Raw genomic sequence first — 12,847 nt, 5'->3', positions numbered from 1 at the left:
TCATGCCTTTTGGTAGGACGTGAGACTGGTTAAACCTGTCATACAGTGCAGGTGGTTGAGGAGATGGGTAGATCACAGTTGACCCACAACAAACACAGTAAGGTTGGAATTCTAGCTCATATTTGGTGTTTTACTACTTACTGTAGATACATTTAACAACTTTGCTTTACAGATACATGCTTTAATGGAACACATTAACCTGTCAGAGGGCAGTAGACTTATAACAAAGGGGTTAAAGGGTTAAACCTGCTGGAGACACGTATGCCATACATTATCTACAGGAATACTGTATGTTATGCATACTATACTGGCCATGCAGACCCAAAGGATGACTAACAGTTGTTCAGTGCTTGAAGTTACAAAAAATATTTTCATTTTCATTTATTAACTTAACTGGAATCTGTAAGAGGTGAGTTGAACATCTTTTTGTATGTGACAGTTAATCCTACTTACACTCTGGAGGGTGATTTCAGAAAATAAAGAAAATGTTACAGTACTTGGTTACATACATTTTTCATGATTTATGTTGATGAGGTCAATGTTTTCTACGTAAATCTGTGTATCGTGTGTGTGTTTGTGCAGTTTGTCTTCTTTTCTCTCTTAATCCTCAGATCAAGTTGAAATTTCCAATCTAAATATTTTATTCCTAAACTGCTTCTTAGTTAACTTTCCAGGTTTTACTACATCTAAATAGAGTATGCTAATATAAATAGATAAAAGTTCTCCTACAGTATGTTACCTGCTTCTCTAAGCTCATCACCACATAAAACTGAATCATGTTACACACAACCTGACTCTCAGCACACATTCTTAGCTGTGGCCTAATTTTGCTCATTTCCAGTATCTCCACCTGCGCCTCATGATGTAAAGTTCCCTCCAAGGTGGGGTATCAGGTGTTTTAGCTTCACCCCACACACCCATCCTTTGTGTTTTACAAACTTTTGTAGTGATAGTCATGATTTCAATTTAACCAGTCAAACCTGAACTGTATTCTTGTAACGGGAAACAAGAATATTCTGTTTCCGAGTTTCTAGTTCTGAATGTCTTGTTCTGGGTCACTGGAGATAGAAGTTAATCAAAGCAATGGTCATTATGGAAATGACTTCCAAGTAAAGGCTGTTTTAAAACTAGCCAAAATTAGCTATATCTAATCAATCATGCCCAGAAAGACTAAGTTACTTAAAGTATACTCTAATAAACAGCAAGTACCAAGAGTAAGAATGCCCAACACCGCCTGAGGACTGAGGTTATAAGGAGGAGGCATGAATAGGAAATTTTTAGTAGCTGGATTTTGACTGATTTTTTTAACATTGCACTTCCTTCTGACATAAATAAGTAATAAATAAGTGATACCAGGTAATTTAATTTGAATCCAGTTGTTACAGCACAGGAGGATTAGTTTGACAACAACATGACAACAACTGTTGCAGTCTTATTTATTATTATTATTTTTTACATGCTTTAACTTGCAATCAAGTGAATGCTGAAACGTGTTCCTAGTGCTGTTACAGTAACGCAAACGGTCCTCATTTGAATGGGGCCTGTTTTACATCGCCTTCTCGTGTTACACAACTATAGGTAGGACAATGATTCGTCGAGCGCGAGCTGAGTCTGTCCCCCGTTGGCTGGATAGTACACGTCAGCAGGCAACGCGTTTCCCCAGATGAATCATAGTCCCATCATCTCCTTCCTGGTGCGATCGTGTTGACACATTACACCTAGTTTGGGTAAGTCGCTCTAGTTACTGGCCCGTTTCTCCATTTCTCTCTAAATATTTAATACGCTCGCTCGCTCAGTTTGCCTCGTTTTGTTTGTGTTTTTTTTCCCCTTTCGGCTCCCACAGGTACCGAAAAGAAGCGATAGTTTCACGCAAATGACACGAATTCCAAAGAGTGAAGTCAGAACAGCAGCGAGGTCAAAGTCAGCCATCGACGCGCGTGTGACACTTTAGTCCGAGGCACGCGACTGTTAGCGAGAGTTCGACGCGCTCGAGACACTATGTTGCGGACACGTTTGCGGTGAACGCGCGCGCGATACGGTGACTGGGAGCCGCCGCTGCCTCGCTCGCGACTCCGACTGCTACCTGAAGATGAGGTTTCGGCTGGTCCGGAGGAATCTGCTGGCGCTGCTGGGTGTCTGCCTGGTAGTTGCCACTCTGTTGTTGTCCACGCGGGTGTTAGTCGTTTCTGACGACGACTTCCGCGAAGCGAAAAACGCCGGCAACGCGCACGCTATTGAACCGACGAAGCGTAACTTTGGCTCTTTGCCAGAGTTGGCCAAGTCCCTTTACAACGCCAATTACAAGCAGCGTGTTCACAATGCAGACAAGTTTCCAGGAGACCCACAGCTGGTGCTGGTTGTGCAGGTCCACAACAGGCCCGAATACCTCAAACTACTCATCAAGTCACTGGAGAAAGCTGCCGAGGTCCACAGCTTTCTCCTGATTTTCAGCCATGACTACTTTTCAGAGGAAATAGACGCCATTGTGCAGAGGATCACTTTTTGCAAAGTGCTGCAGATTTATTTCCCTTTTAGCACGCAGCTGTATCCCAGTGAGTTTCCTGGGCAGGATCCACGTGACTGCCCTCGAGACACATCCAAGGACGACGCTCTCAGAATAAAATGCCTGAACGCGGAGCACCCTGACTCCTATGGGCACTACAGGGAAGCCTCCATCACGCAGACCAAACACCACTGGTGGTGGAAATTGCACTTTGTGTGGGAGCGTGTGCACATGATGCAGGGCTACAGTGGCTTTGTCATCTTTCTTGAGGAGGACAACTATATATTACCAGACTTTTTCCATTTCTATAAATCAGTGATAGAGTTCAAGAGGAACAGCTGCCCAGACTGTGACATGCTGGCTTTAGGCAACCACAATGGCCTTCCTGACTTCACCAGACTTTCTAATAAGGTGTTGACCACTAGTTGGATGTCCAGTAAACACAACATAGGCATGGCCATCTCCAGGGAGGTGTACTACAAGCTGGTGGGCTGCAGCAACGACTTCTGCACCTATGACGACTACAACTGGGACTGGACTCTGCAACACCTCTCAGGCAAGTGCATATCAAAGCCCCTCAAAGTGCTTGTAGCACAGGGTTCCAGGGTCCTGCACACAGGGGACTGTGGTCTTCATCAGAAGGAGAACTGCAGGCCAGAGTGGGCCTCACAGAAGGTTGAGGAGGCACTTCAGTCCACCAAGGATGGACTTTTCCCCCCATCTCTCACTTTGGATGGTGCAGAAACAGTGGAGCACAAGCCCCATATGAAAAATGGAGGATGGGGAGACGTTCGAGACCACAGTCTATGCAACAGTTATGTCAAACAGCTTTGAACTGTCACATTCCTATATATTAATAAGGGTTTTTGTTGGTGTTCTGTAGATCATTCAATACTTTTCAGGGTTTAAGAGGCTGTGATCGGTTACATTTTCATTTTGAGTGTGTTTATTGTCTCTTTCCAACAAAGTCTTCCAAGAAGTTGGGCCAAATGTTGTATACATACTGTAACTATAGTTCTAATTAATTTTAAAATCATTTTGTTTAAATGCCAAAGCTGCACATTTGCCAAAGTCATTTATGACGCTTGTGTTGTTTGTTTCACACAAGCTGAGTCATACTGTGTAATTTCAACTGACCTAAACTGTGTATCGCTTTCAAAACAGTAGTTTAAATAAATTGCCTTGTGACGGGGGGAACAAACATATCAAAGACTGCACATGCATTCAATAATCATTTGAAATTTTTTTTTTGCAGATATATTGCCTTTTAATAGGACCTCTGTTTATTCACATGTTCAATTTGTATCAGTGCTTTTATGAAACAGTTATTTTATGTTTTATATGAGCCATTTATGGTACTCTATGGGAATGGCACATGTGATATAGATTTCATGAAAATGTGTTTGACAGTCAAGCACTGGTTTTCTGAAAACCAACGCTACTGTAGCATAGACTGTTCACACATGAGTGGAGTTGTTGTTACTGAATGCACCCTTCAGTTTTCTGTCTGACATAACCAGGTCTTCATCTGAGGAAAGGTTGACTGACCGTACATGTTTTGCCAATCCCCTGCTACACAAGGCTCTGTTCCCTGGTTGCAACAGCGAATGCTTAATATTGATTATTTCTCTGTTTGCAAAAGAGTGACCTTTTGGATTTTTGTTCAGTTTTCCTTCTGCAAACAGCATAGCTGCCTGTGACTGTGTATTTTTACATATGCACCTTTTTTGTGTAAAACGACTTTGGGATGTAAAAAACACAAGCAATGTGAGTTGCACTGGGATTTTGTAACATAGAAATGCAATATAGACAATATATTATGGTGATGGATGTCTACAATGCAGAAAAAGGAGAAACTATTACCATAATAGTTATATAGCATAATTATTGCAGATAACGCCGGGAATACATAGTTATTGCAGTTGTTGCCTTCAAACTGACCAAAAGTGCCTTTTTTTCATTTTAGTACTTGTATTGTCCTGATGTTTTTCCCACCTTTACTCGATTCTAAGAGAAAACCAAATGTTGATTTGACAAAAATATTTTATGTGCAATAATTTAATTAAAATAATTAAATTATTGAGTCACTTGCATCTTGTCTGTACAGACGTTAGTGGTCTGAAACAAGTGCTCCAACATGATGTGGTGCCTTATAAATATTCCTGGGATAGTCACAAACATTAAAAAATGTGTGTGCTGCATTTCTTTGTATGTGACGCAAACCTGAGACCATTTGTGTATGCTTAAATGATCTTTTCTGATCATCACTTGAAATAACTGCATTGTTCGTTTAATGTTTGCCAAATGTGAAAAAATAAAAGAGCTGTTGAATGGTTTTATTGTTTTTATTGTCGTGAATAAAAACTGTGTTAGTTAACCCTTAATAATGTTAAACGTTTGGATTTTCTGCCAACTGACTGCCTATGTTTGCGTTGTTAAATCGTTGCTAAATCGCTGAAATAGGGAACAAAGGAAGCTGGTCCTTGGGCATGAGGTATTTTCCGGGTACGGGTCACATGACCACAGTATTAATTCTCATTGGCTAGCATATGCCTAGTGTGTATTTCCGGAAGTAAGTTGTCAGTGACAAGGGTTTTATTAGCTCTATCAAACGTCCAATCTATAGCGGCGCAGTGACAGGTAAAGTTCTACAATAATAACAATAGGTACATGTTATACTCCATTTATCTGGTTGTACAGTGAGTTTCAGTTTACAATGTTTACGTTGTTGTAGCCAGTATTAGCGGTTAGCTGCTTCTCTCCGTGACTTATGCAATATTTTGCTAAAACAGTAAAACTATTAAACTGTTAAAATATTCATGTGACAACACAGTAACACCAGAAACATGTCATAGATATTAAATTAGTTTTGGGAAGTGGGAAAGAATGCAGCTTGTGAATGGGCCGCTAGCGAGTTCTCGCTAAGATGACGATCGCCAAGATGCCATGTTAGGAATTAATGCTACGTCCGTAATAAACACATATAACCTGTTCAAGACGCAAGTTTTGCCCAGATCTAATCCTGGAACCATAACTCATTAATCAACAGCCTGCTAAACTGTATTCGTGACTGCCCTTCCATGTTTGTCCTTATTCGCAGGATGGCACATTGGTTTCACAGAAACCCTCTGAAGGCAACCGCACCTGTGTCCTTTAATTTTTATGGAGTGGCAGGAAGCCCGGCTGCCAACAAGATATGCAAGTACGTTTTATTTCCTGCCTAATGTTTACTGGACTGTGATCATGGTCCAATACATCGATACTTTGTTTTCACCTAGTGGTCTTACCAATAGGATGACGTCATGACTGTATTGATGGCTGCTGTGTGATGATCTTGTCGCTGCATATTTCACTCATTCAGTGACCTGAGGACAACCAGGGCAAGACTCCTGGAGATGTTTACCGATGTCACTTGCACCCCCGAGACAATGAAAAACGCCACGGATGCATATTTATCCCTCCTGCAAGGTATGTGTCTGAAAGACACTGTATTCTTTTATGTGTCTTTATTTAATTTTAATTAATATGTAGTGGTCAGTTAAGCCAACAGCACTTGGTTTACATTTCAGTGAAGAAACCTTTCCAAAGTACCAGATTGATCAGGCTGAATTTTAAACACACCGTACAGTATTACTGTACGGTGCGGTACCAAAACAGTGGTTCATTTTTGTAGTCTGAGACTCCACAAATCTGGATGATTTACAATTAGAAAGCATTTTTTTCTTGTAAGGGGCCTGTTTGCTGTCACTTCTACCCCTCTGTCTGACCGGTACAGTAGTTTTACCTCTTGTATTTGCCCTTTAATATTACATCAACAGACATACTGTACAGTATAATTAATAGTCATAGTACTGAGAAAAAGTCTCGAATGGGCGGATGGAGAAATGTGTCTGTTGTCTTTGGAAAAGAAAAAAGGCTATTATTTCATTCTGTTTCCTATGTCTCAGAAAGAAAGTGTCAGTACTTTACGTGGGGTTATTTTGTTTAACACAAAGTACAATTAATCCTGAGCTGAGAGGTAGAATATTTTATTTGAACTTTTTAGTGCCACTTTGTACTTAGTGTAGAAACAAAGGATTACTAGAAATATGTCTGAAAGAGTCACATGAACCTCTTGAAAACATTGCCACAGAGCAGACGGATAAATTTTTTTTAATCATCTTATGCTTTTGCTTTATATAGACACCTGGCATAACAACAGTGTATATATATTTTTTAAAGAACGAAAAAAGCACAAACTAGCTTTTGTTATTTCTTGACTTATTGAAAACTCTGGCGCAACATGAAAAAGAGACTCACCCAGAAATCACCAACAATGAATATATTCTGCATTAAGAAATATTTATTAATAAATCACGTCAAACAAGTGATAAATACACTTCCAGGTGGGTCCAGCAGAGTATACAAATCATAGATATAACAAGGGTCATTTCACTTTACATTAATTAAATAGCAGATTATACTTTCTTGCTGTAGTAAGGTGTGGTTTGCCAAATGGCATTAGAAAATATAAATGACACCCAAATGCATGTTTTGCATGTTACAACAGGCTTCATCGCATCCTTGGATGGGACCACACAGGAGAACAAGATGAGGTTTATTCAGAACTTCAAGTGGACTGACACTTTACAAGGAAACACACCAAGGTACAGTAGAAAGACTGATATAAGTACTTCCTCTTCTGTTCATGTGGAAGGACTCATCACATACATTTATATTTGAATGTTAGAGTTGTGCATAAGCTAAGGACTAACCTGGATTTTTAGTACTGCCATGTTAATTACCTAACATGTACAGTAAGATGAAGATAAAGCAATAAAGATTGTGGGAGTGTTTCTAGGTCAGCTAATTAGTTTATGCAAATGTTTGCATTGACTATGTAAACCTGCTATTCAGAACAGGTCAGATCTGGTTGAGTTTCATCCACTGATACTCACGTCTATATAATACTGGTGGTCTTTAGTACAAAGCAGCCTGCACTAATCTTTAACTGGATCACAACACCAGAAGTGTCATATTTTTTCAATTTTTTTTATATACTTTATGCACGCACCATACAAGCACCTTTCATGTTTACAAGACTGTCATCAGGACAAGAGATTCTGAATACTTGTGTAAATATAGCCCACAATATAATTGCAATATTTACATTTTTTGAAATGATTAATTAATAGTTCATTTCTATGAATAACTATGATCGTAACCTGGATAAGTTTAAAAACATACAACAATACCAATAATTCAAATGGGAAGATTCTGTTCAAACCTATAGTTGTAAAATAGAAGCACAATGGTGGTACCAGTTTGTTATTAAAAGGTACTGTTTTTATTGATTGAAAAAGATTCTCACAACCACACACTGGTGATGTACCCATGTACCTATAGTCTATTTATGTTGTTCTCATAACAATTGTGTTTCATTACATTTGAATGTTAACATAATTTGTTCTCTCTGTCTCCTAAACCATTGTCTGTCCTCTCAGTGCCCAGCAGGATGCAATCTTTGAACTGGTGTCTATGGCCTTCAATGTAGCCATCTGGTATACCAAGTTTGCGTCCAGGTTAGCAGGGAAGGAAAAGTAAGTGGTTTTTTGTGTATATTGTAGCAGGATTTGTGTTGAATCCTTATTACTTTAAGATTAACAATTGTATTTGTTACTGTCATGTTTCCTTTATTAAATAGCATATCAGAGGATGAAGCAAAAGATGTTCATCGGAGCCTGAAGGTTGCTGCTGGAATCTTCAAAAACCTCAAGGTGGGTTACAAATGTCCTTCCCCCTAGTCAACATTCAGTGAACATTTTAGTGGTATAATACCATTACTCTCCACAGTCTTACCTACAACAACCAGATCAATAAATTTTAACTTTAAAGTATTGATATTGTCATTATTGTCATCATAATTGTGCTTTCAGTGTACTGCATGTCTATCACTGGTTAAAAAATACACAGGAAGCAGTCTTTAAAGATAATGTCTTTAAACACACACACACACACACACACACACACACACACACACACACACACACACACACACACACACACACACACACACACACACACACACCAAAGCAATTCATGTTCCATTTGTGACGAATTCTGAAGAATGAAGATAAAGATAAAATCTAAAACACTGTAAGTGGATTTTTTAAAGATCCACCACTTGCAGTACATTTCTTCTTAATTATAACAGCCTCTCAAACACAAAGCTTTATGTAGGTTCATGATAAACTAAAACATAAAAACCAATATGTCTCTGATGTGTTTCCTACAGGAGGTCCACATCCCTCGCCTCATCACCCCGGCTGAGAAGGGTCGAGACCTGGAGCCCAGAGTGATAGATGCTTACATTATCCAGTGCCAAGCAGAGGCACAAGAAGGTACAATGTATTTTACGTTTCCAGCACTGTGCCAGGAGCTGTAGAATTCAATTATTTCAATTCAAGTATTTCTACTGTAGTACATAAGCTAAAGAATGCAATCCAATTCATATTAATATTAGTTGACCTATGCAAAATAAAGAAACAAATTCTATCTTACCTCTGCTTGTGTAGTGTGGCAGAATTGAATCATACTCTCAAATTACGGAATAGAATTTAAAGGTTTGCTTTTAATGGCTTTTTAAATTTGCACTAAAGTTTGTATTGACATTTTAATGACATTACAGAGGATGGGACTTGAGGGTTCAAAGGACCTAAAAGAAGAAATTAGCAGGGAACGCTGCTGCTAATTTTTTTGACACATTATCTCATTTTAACAGTGACTATTGCCAGAGCGATTGAGCTGAAGCACAACGCCACACTTATTGCAGCGCTCGCATTTGAAACCGCAAACTTTTATCAGAAAGCGGGTGAGTCTGTTTACAGGCTGAAAGAGAGTATTAAAATACCCCCCATATTTTTTCCAGGAGCCATTTCCCTTATTTTTTATTTGCATCTGCAGACCACACACTCAACACCCTGGAGCCAGAGTGTAGCAGCAAATGGAGGAAGTACCTTCAACTGAAGCAGCACTTTTACATGGCTTATGTGAGTTTATGCACATTCCTGAACTAGTAATAACTTACCAAATATAGATGGGGAATTAAGGCATTTATATGAAGGAACCTCTGTGTGCATTGTCCTATATTTCTAATCATGTTTGCAGGCATACTGCTATAATGGCCTAATACTGCTGGCAAGTGACAAGTGTGGGGAGGCTATACGATCTCTCCAGGAGGCAGAGAAGTGTATGTATTTTGGGATTAATTAGCCAGCTAATCAACAGCTATTCTGCTTCTGCATAACAGACTACTTTCAAATGGGTTGTGATACAGGTGCTTTTTGTGTGTTTGTTGTCTTCCTATTCTGCACTATTTTGAATAAATCATTTTTCAGCTTTTGAAGGGTTGTGGTTTTTGCTCACTTCCTGCTGTCGTCACTGCCATCGTTTCTTTTCACTCTCTTTAGGTTACTCCCGCGCTGAGGCTTTGTGTAAAGAGTATCGTCAGACAAAGGGCCCTGGCACCACGGCCAAACCTTCAGAGCAGCTCTTCTTTCTCAAACTGGGCGGCGTCATCAAAAATACATTGGAGAAGTGTCAGAGAGAAAATGGTTTCATGTGAGTGAGTCAGATACTGTCACATATTGTACATTTCAACTCATTTTGCCACTAGTTGCCTAGAGTTTCCTCATGACCTTTTATTAAAAAGCTGTGCAATGATTACTACATAACTGTGAGAACACCAAAAGAGGTGGGGCTGAGCTCATTGCTAGGGAGTGATGATTGTCAAAACATAAAATCCACCCTTAATTGCTTCTCATTGTCAGTTCTCTTGACATTTTTCCTCAGATACTTCCACAAGGTCCCAGCTGAGGCACCCCAGCTAGAGCTGAAGGCGAGCTATGGTCTGGCTGAGCCTATCGCCTTCGAACTGCCACCTCTCAGCCAGCAATGCACAGCTGAAGTCTATGCCACCTTTGACCTGACCAAGGGGGCCAAAAATGACAAGGTACCTGCCTCTTGCCTGTTGAGCATTGGATTTGACTCCAGCACTTGCAAGCTGTTAACTGAAAAAATCAGTTTCAGATTAATATATTTAAACCGTCATTAAATGAGTAAACCTCACAACCAAGTGGGTGAAGAGGTTTAGTGTTTTACACACATACAGGTATGGATATAATAGTTGGAATAGTAGTTGGAATCCAGATTTTAGGTCAGAATGTGTTTCTGTAACTCCGTCATTAAAGTGACATTAAATTGATTTTTGTAGTTCTTCCTGGAGAAAATACTGTCACTAATACACAGATAGATATATATTATAAATGTGTCCTGTGTAATGATACTAATGATGTAATGTAATGATACACACAAACTAAGTAGACCCATCAAAACACTGAGTTTCATATATTTCCATGTAACTTTTATTTCTAGGCCAAACCGAAGGAAGCGGAAGTGAAACCGGTCAAGGAGCCAGATTTGAATCCTCAGAAGGACACGGGCTGCATCATCTCCTAAACTCTCCGCTGATTCTACATTCTCCCTTTCAGTACTCTTCGAAATGCTGACATCTACTGTATATTACTTTTTATGTAAACCTCCATAGGAAGAAAGTATTTTTTGTAAAATTATTTCATGGTGTTTTACGTTACGTGTCTGCTGAAATATGTGTGCTTGGGTTTTGCCAGCCGTTATCACTGCATTGTCCTTAAAACTAGTCACACACAAGCAGATTGTTGAAGTGAAATTTAAACATTGAACAAACACTTAGCTCTGTCAGGTTTTGGTTAGTGCAGTATCCATAGGTCTGCTGAGCAGGTTGCTTTAAATTTGTTCCTGATCAGAAATTGTCCTTTTAGGAAATGTAATGCTATTTATGGTGCCTTTGGCTTCATTACAGCATAAACCTGTTCACCAAGTCCGCCTACACAATTGTGTTGTTCTAGCTCTTATGTGAATAAGAAATAGGAAAATAAGGAAATAATTACAATTAGCCTATTAAACCCTAATAAATAGTCGCATCAGAACATTGTTCTAAAAAATTGTTTTAACATTTTAACAATCAACCTGCAGTATAAGCTAAAGGCTGTTTCCAATGACTAGATGCATTTAGATGCATTTCATTTTCAGGAGATTTGTTTAGGCTTTCCTGTTAAACATGCAGCAACATAGTAAATTATAGACCACTAGTTACATATTTGTAAAACTGACATCCCTGGATGTCCTGATAATTAGTGTGCAGCTAATTACATCTTATACACTATTGAATCTTAATGTGGCTACAATTGTAATTTGCATTTGCAAGTTTGAAAAACAAAAATTCAAAAAGGTTTTGTTATTAAATTACAAAGTGATTGTATAAAAAGTATTAAAAGCATGTTATTTCCAACTGATTAGGTGTAATTTAGTGTAAATTAAGTATGTTTACTGGGTAGTTACAGTGTAATGAGTGGGATGTGATTTCAGCAAACACTAATTAACAGAAAAGTGAATCAACAGTAGACAGACATAAGGATGAAGCTTGCATGTTCCACTGACGGTTTGTTTTAGCTGTAGCAGTTTACAATCACTATTTAATTTAGACAACATGTCTACTGTATGTACTATAGTTTTGTTTGTACAGTCGTAACGTAGCTATTCTATACCTTGACTTTTATTTCGAAGAGCGTACTGTTATTGGATGAAGTTGAGTCGTTCTTCAGCATGATGATTTCCATTTGGGGGAATTCTCATTTACTCCTCTTATGTAACAGCATTTTGAGTTGACAACTTAAAACACTCATGTCAGTAAAGAGTTCTGTGTGATTTCAATTATATGTTATGGTGATGTTGGATTTCAGTGGATTAATCACAGCAGCTATTGACGCATACCACTGACAACTGAGAGTTGTTAGTAGCTGACAGTGTGTGTAGACAATATTGAGTGTCCTCCAAGACAAAGATCAACTAAATAATTGAATGTACTGCTGGAGAGCTGCTTCCCAAAAGTACTATCAAACCTTTCCCACTTAATGTCATGAGATGAAGCATGACTATCAGTTGATCAATATATTGTAATGTAAGCGCTGAGCTAAGGTGACAGAAATGCTGAACGTCTTACATATTATTTCTTTCTGTCATTGTAACATATTTGCACTTTATACACAGATGTGTAGATTAAAGTACTTTGTATGAAAAGGTGAGTTTGATCGAGAAGGATAAATCCGACCAGGTTGATCTTCATTCTGTCAAAGGAAGATGTTTTTGAAAAGATGTATTGACTCATGATTAGTGTACCCTCCTGTTCTTCATTCTTCTTCTTCTTCTGTATCCTTCATGTAAAATATATTTCAAAGGGTATTAAAATGATCATAAAGCTCTGTGCCT

The 12,847-nt window shown here is 38.8% G+C and overlaps 2 protein-coding genes across 4 annotated transcripts; both read left to right on the top strand.

Annotated features, from left to right (window-relative positions):
• Positions 1-1,588: 1,588 nt before the first annotated feature.
• Positions 1,589-4,838, top strand: LOC114849593 (alpha-1,6-mannosyl-glycoprotein 2-beta-N-acetylglucosaminyltransferase). The gene is made up of 2 exons (XM_029141190.3): positions 1,589-1,727; positions 1,844-4,838. The coding sequence occupies exon 2, from the start codon at positions 2,090-2,092 to the stop codon at positions 3,335-3,337; it is 1,248 nt and encodes a 415-aa protein (XP_028997023.1). The 5' UTR covers positions 1,589-1,727; positions 1,844-2,089; the 3' UTR covers positions 3,338-4,838.
• Positions 1,706-12,840, top strand: brox (BRO1 domain and CAAX motif containing). Of its 3 annotated transcripts, none has more exons than XM_055506388.1 (13): positions 1,706-1,727; positions 5,604-5,705; positions 5,865-5,971; positions 7,053-7,149; positions 7,987-8,082; positions 8,187-8,259; positions 8,778-8,883; positions 9,264-9,353; positions 9,446-9,531; positions 9,650-9,731; positions 9,952-10,102; positions 10,334-10,493; positions 10,916-12,840. In XM_055506388.1, exons 2-13 carry the CDS (start codon positions 5,605-5,607, stop codon positions 10,997-10,999), a joined length of 1,233 nt encoding a protein of 410 aa, XP_055362363.1. In that variant the 5' UTR covers positions 1,706-1,727; position 5,604; the 3' UTR covers positions 11,000-12,840. The 3 variants fall into 3 exon arrangements, with proteins under 3 accessions (XP_055362363.1, XP_028997024.1, XP_028997025.1); XM_029141191.3 differs by lacking the exon at positions 1,706-1,727 and adding an exon at positions 4,985-5,143; XM_029141192.3 differs by lacking the exon at positions 1,706-1,727 and adding an exon at positions 5,052-5,169.
• The last annotated feature ends 7 nt before the right edge of the window (positions 12,841-12,847 follow it).

Source organism: Betta splendens, chromosome 24 (genome assembly GCF_900634795.4).
Source record: "Betta splendens chromosome 24, fBetSpl5.4, whole genome shotgun sequence".
Lineage (NCBI taxonomy): Eukaryota > Metazoa > Chordata > Actinopteri > Anabantiformes > Osphronemidae > Betta > Betta splendens.
Note: the sequence above shows the minus strand (reverse complement) of the source record. Positions and strands in the feature narration are given on the sequence as shown.

Coding starts and splice junctions, on each gene's coding strand:
- LOC114849593 (XM_029141190.3), top strand. CDS start 2,090: ATGAGGTTTCGGCTGGTCCGGAGGAATCTGCTGGCGCTGCTGGGTGTC.
- brox (XM_055506388.1), top strand. CDS start 5,605: ATGGCACATTGGTTTCACAGAAACCCTCTGAAGGCAACCGCACCTGTG. Junction 5,706..5,864: donor GCTGCCAACAAGATATGCAA/GTACGTTTTATT, acceptor TCACTCATTCAG/TGACCTGAGGACAACCAGGG. Junction 5,972..7,052: donor ATATTTATCCCTCCTGCAAG/GTATGTGTCTGA, acceptor ATGTTACAACAG/GCTTCATCGCATCCTTGGAT.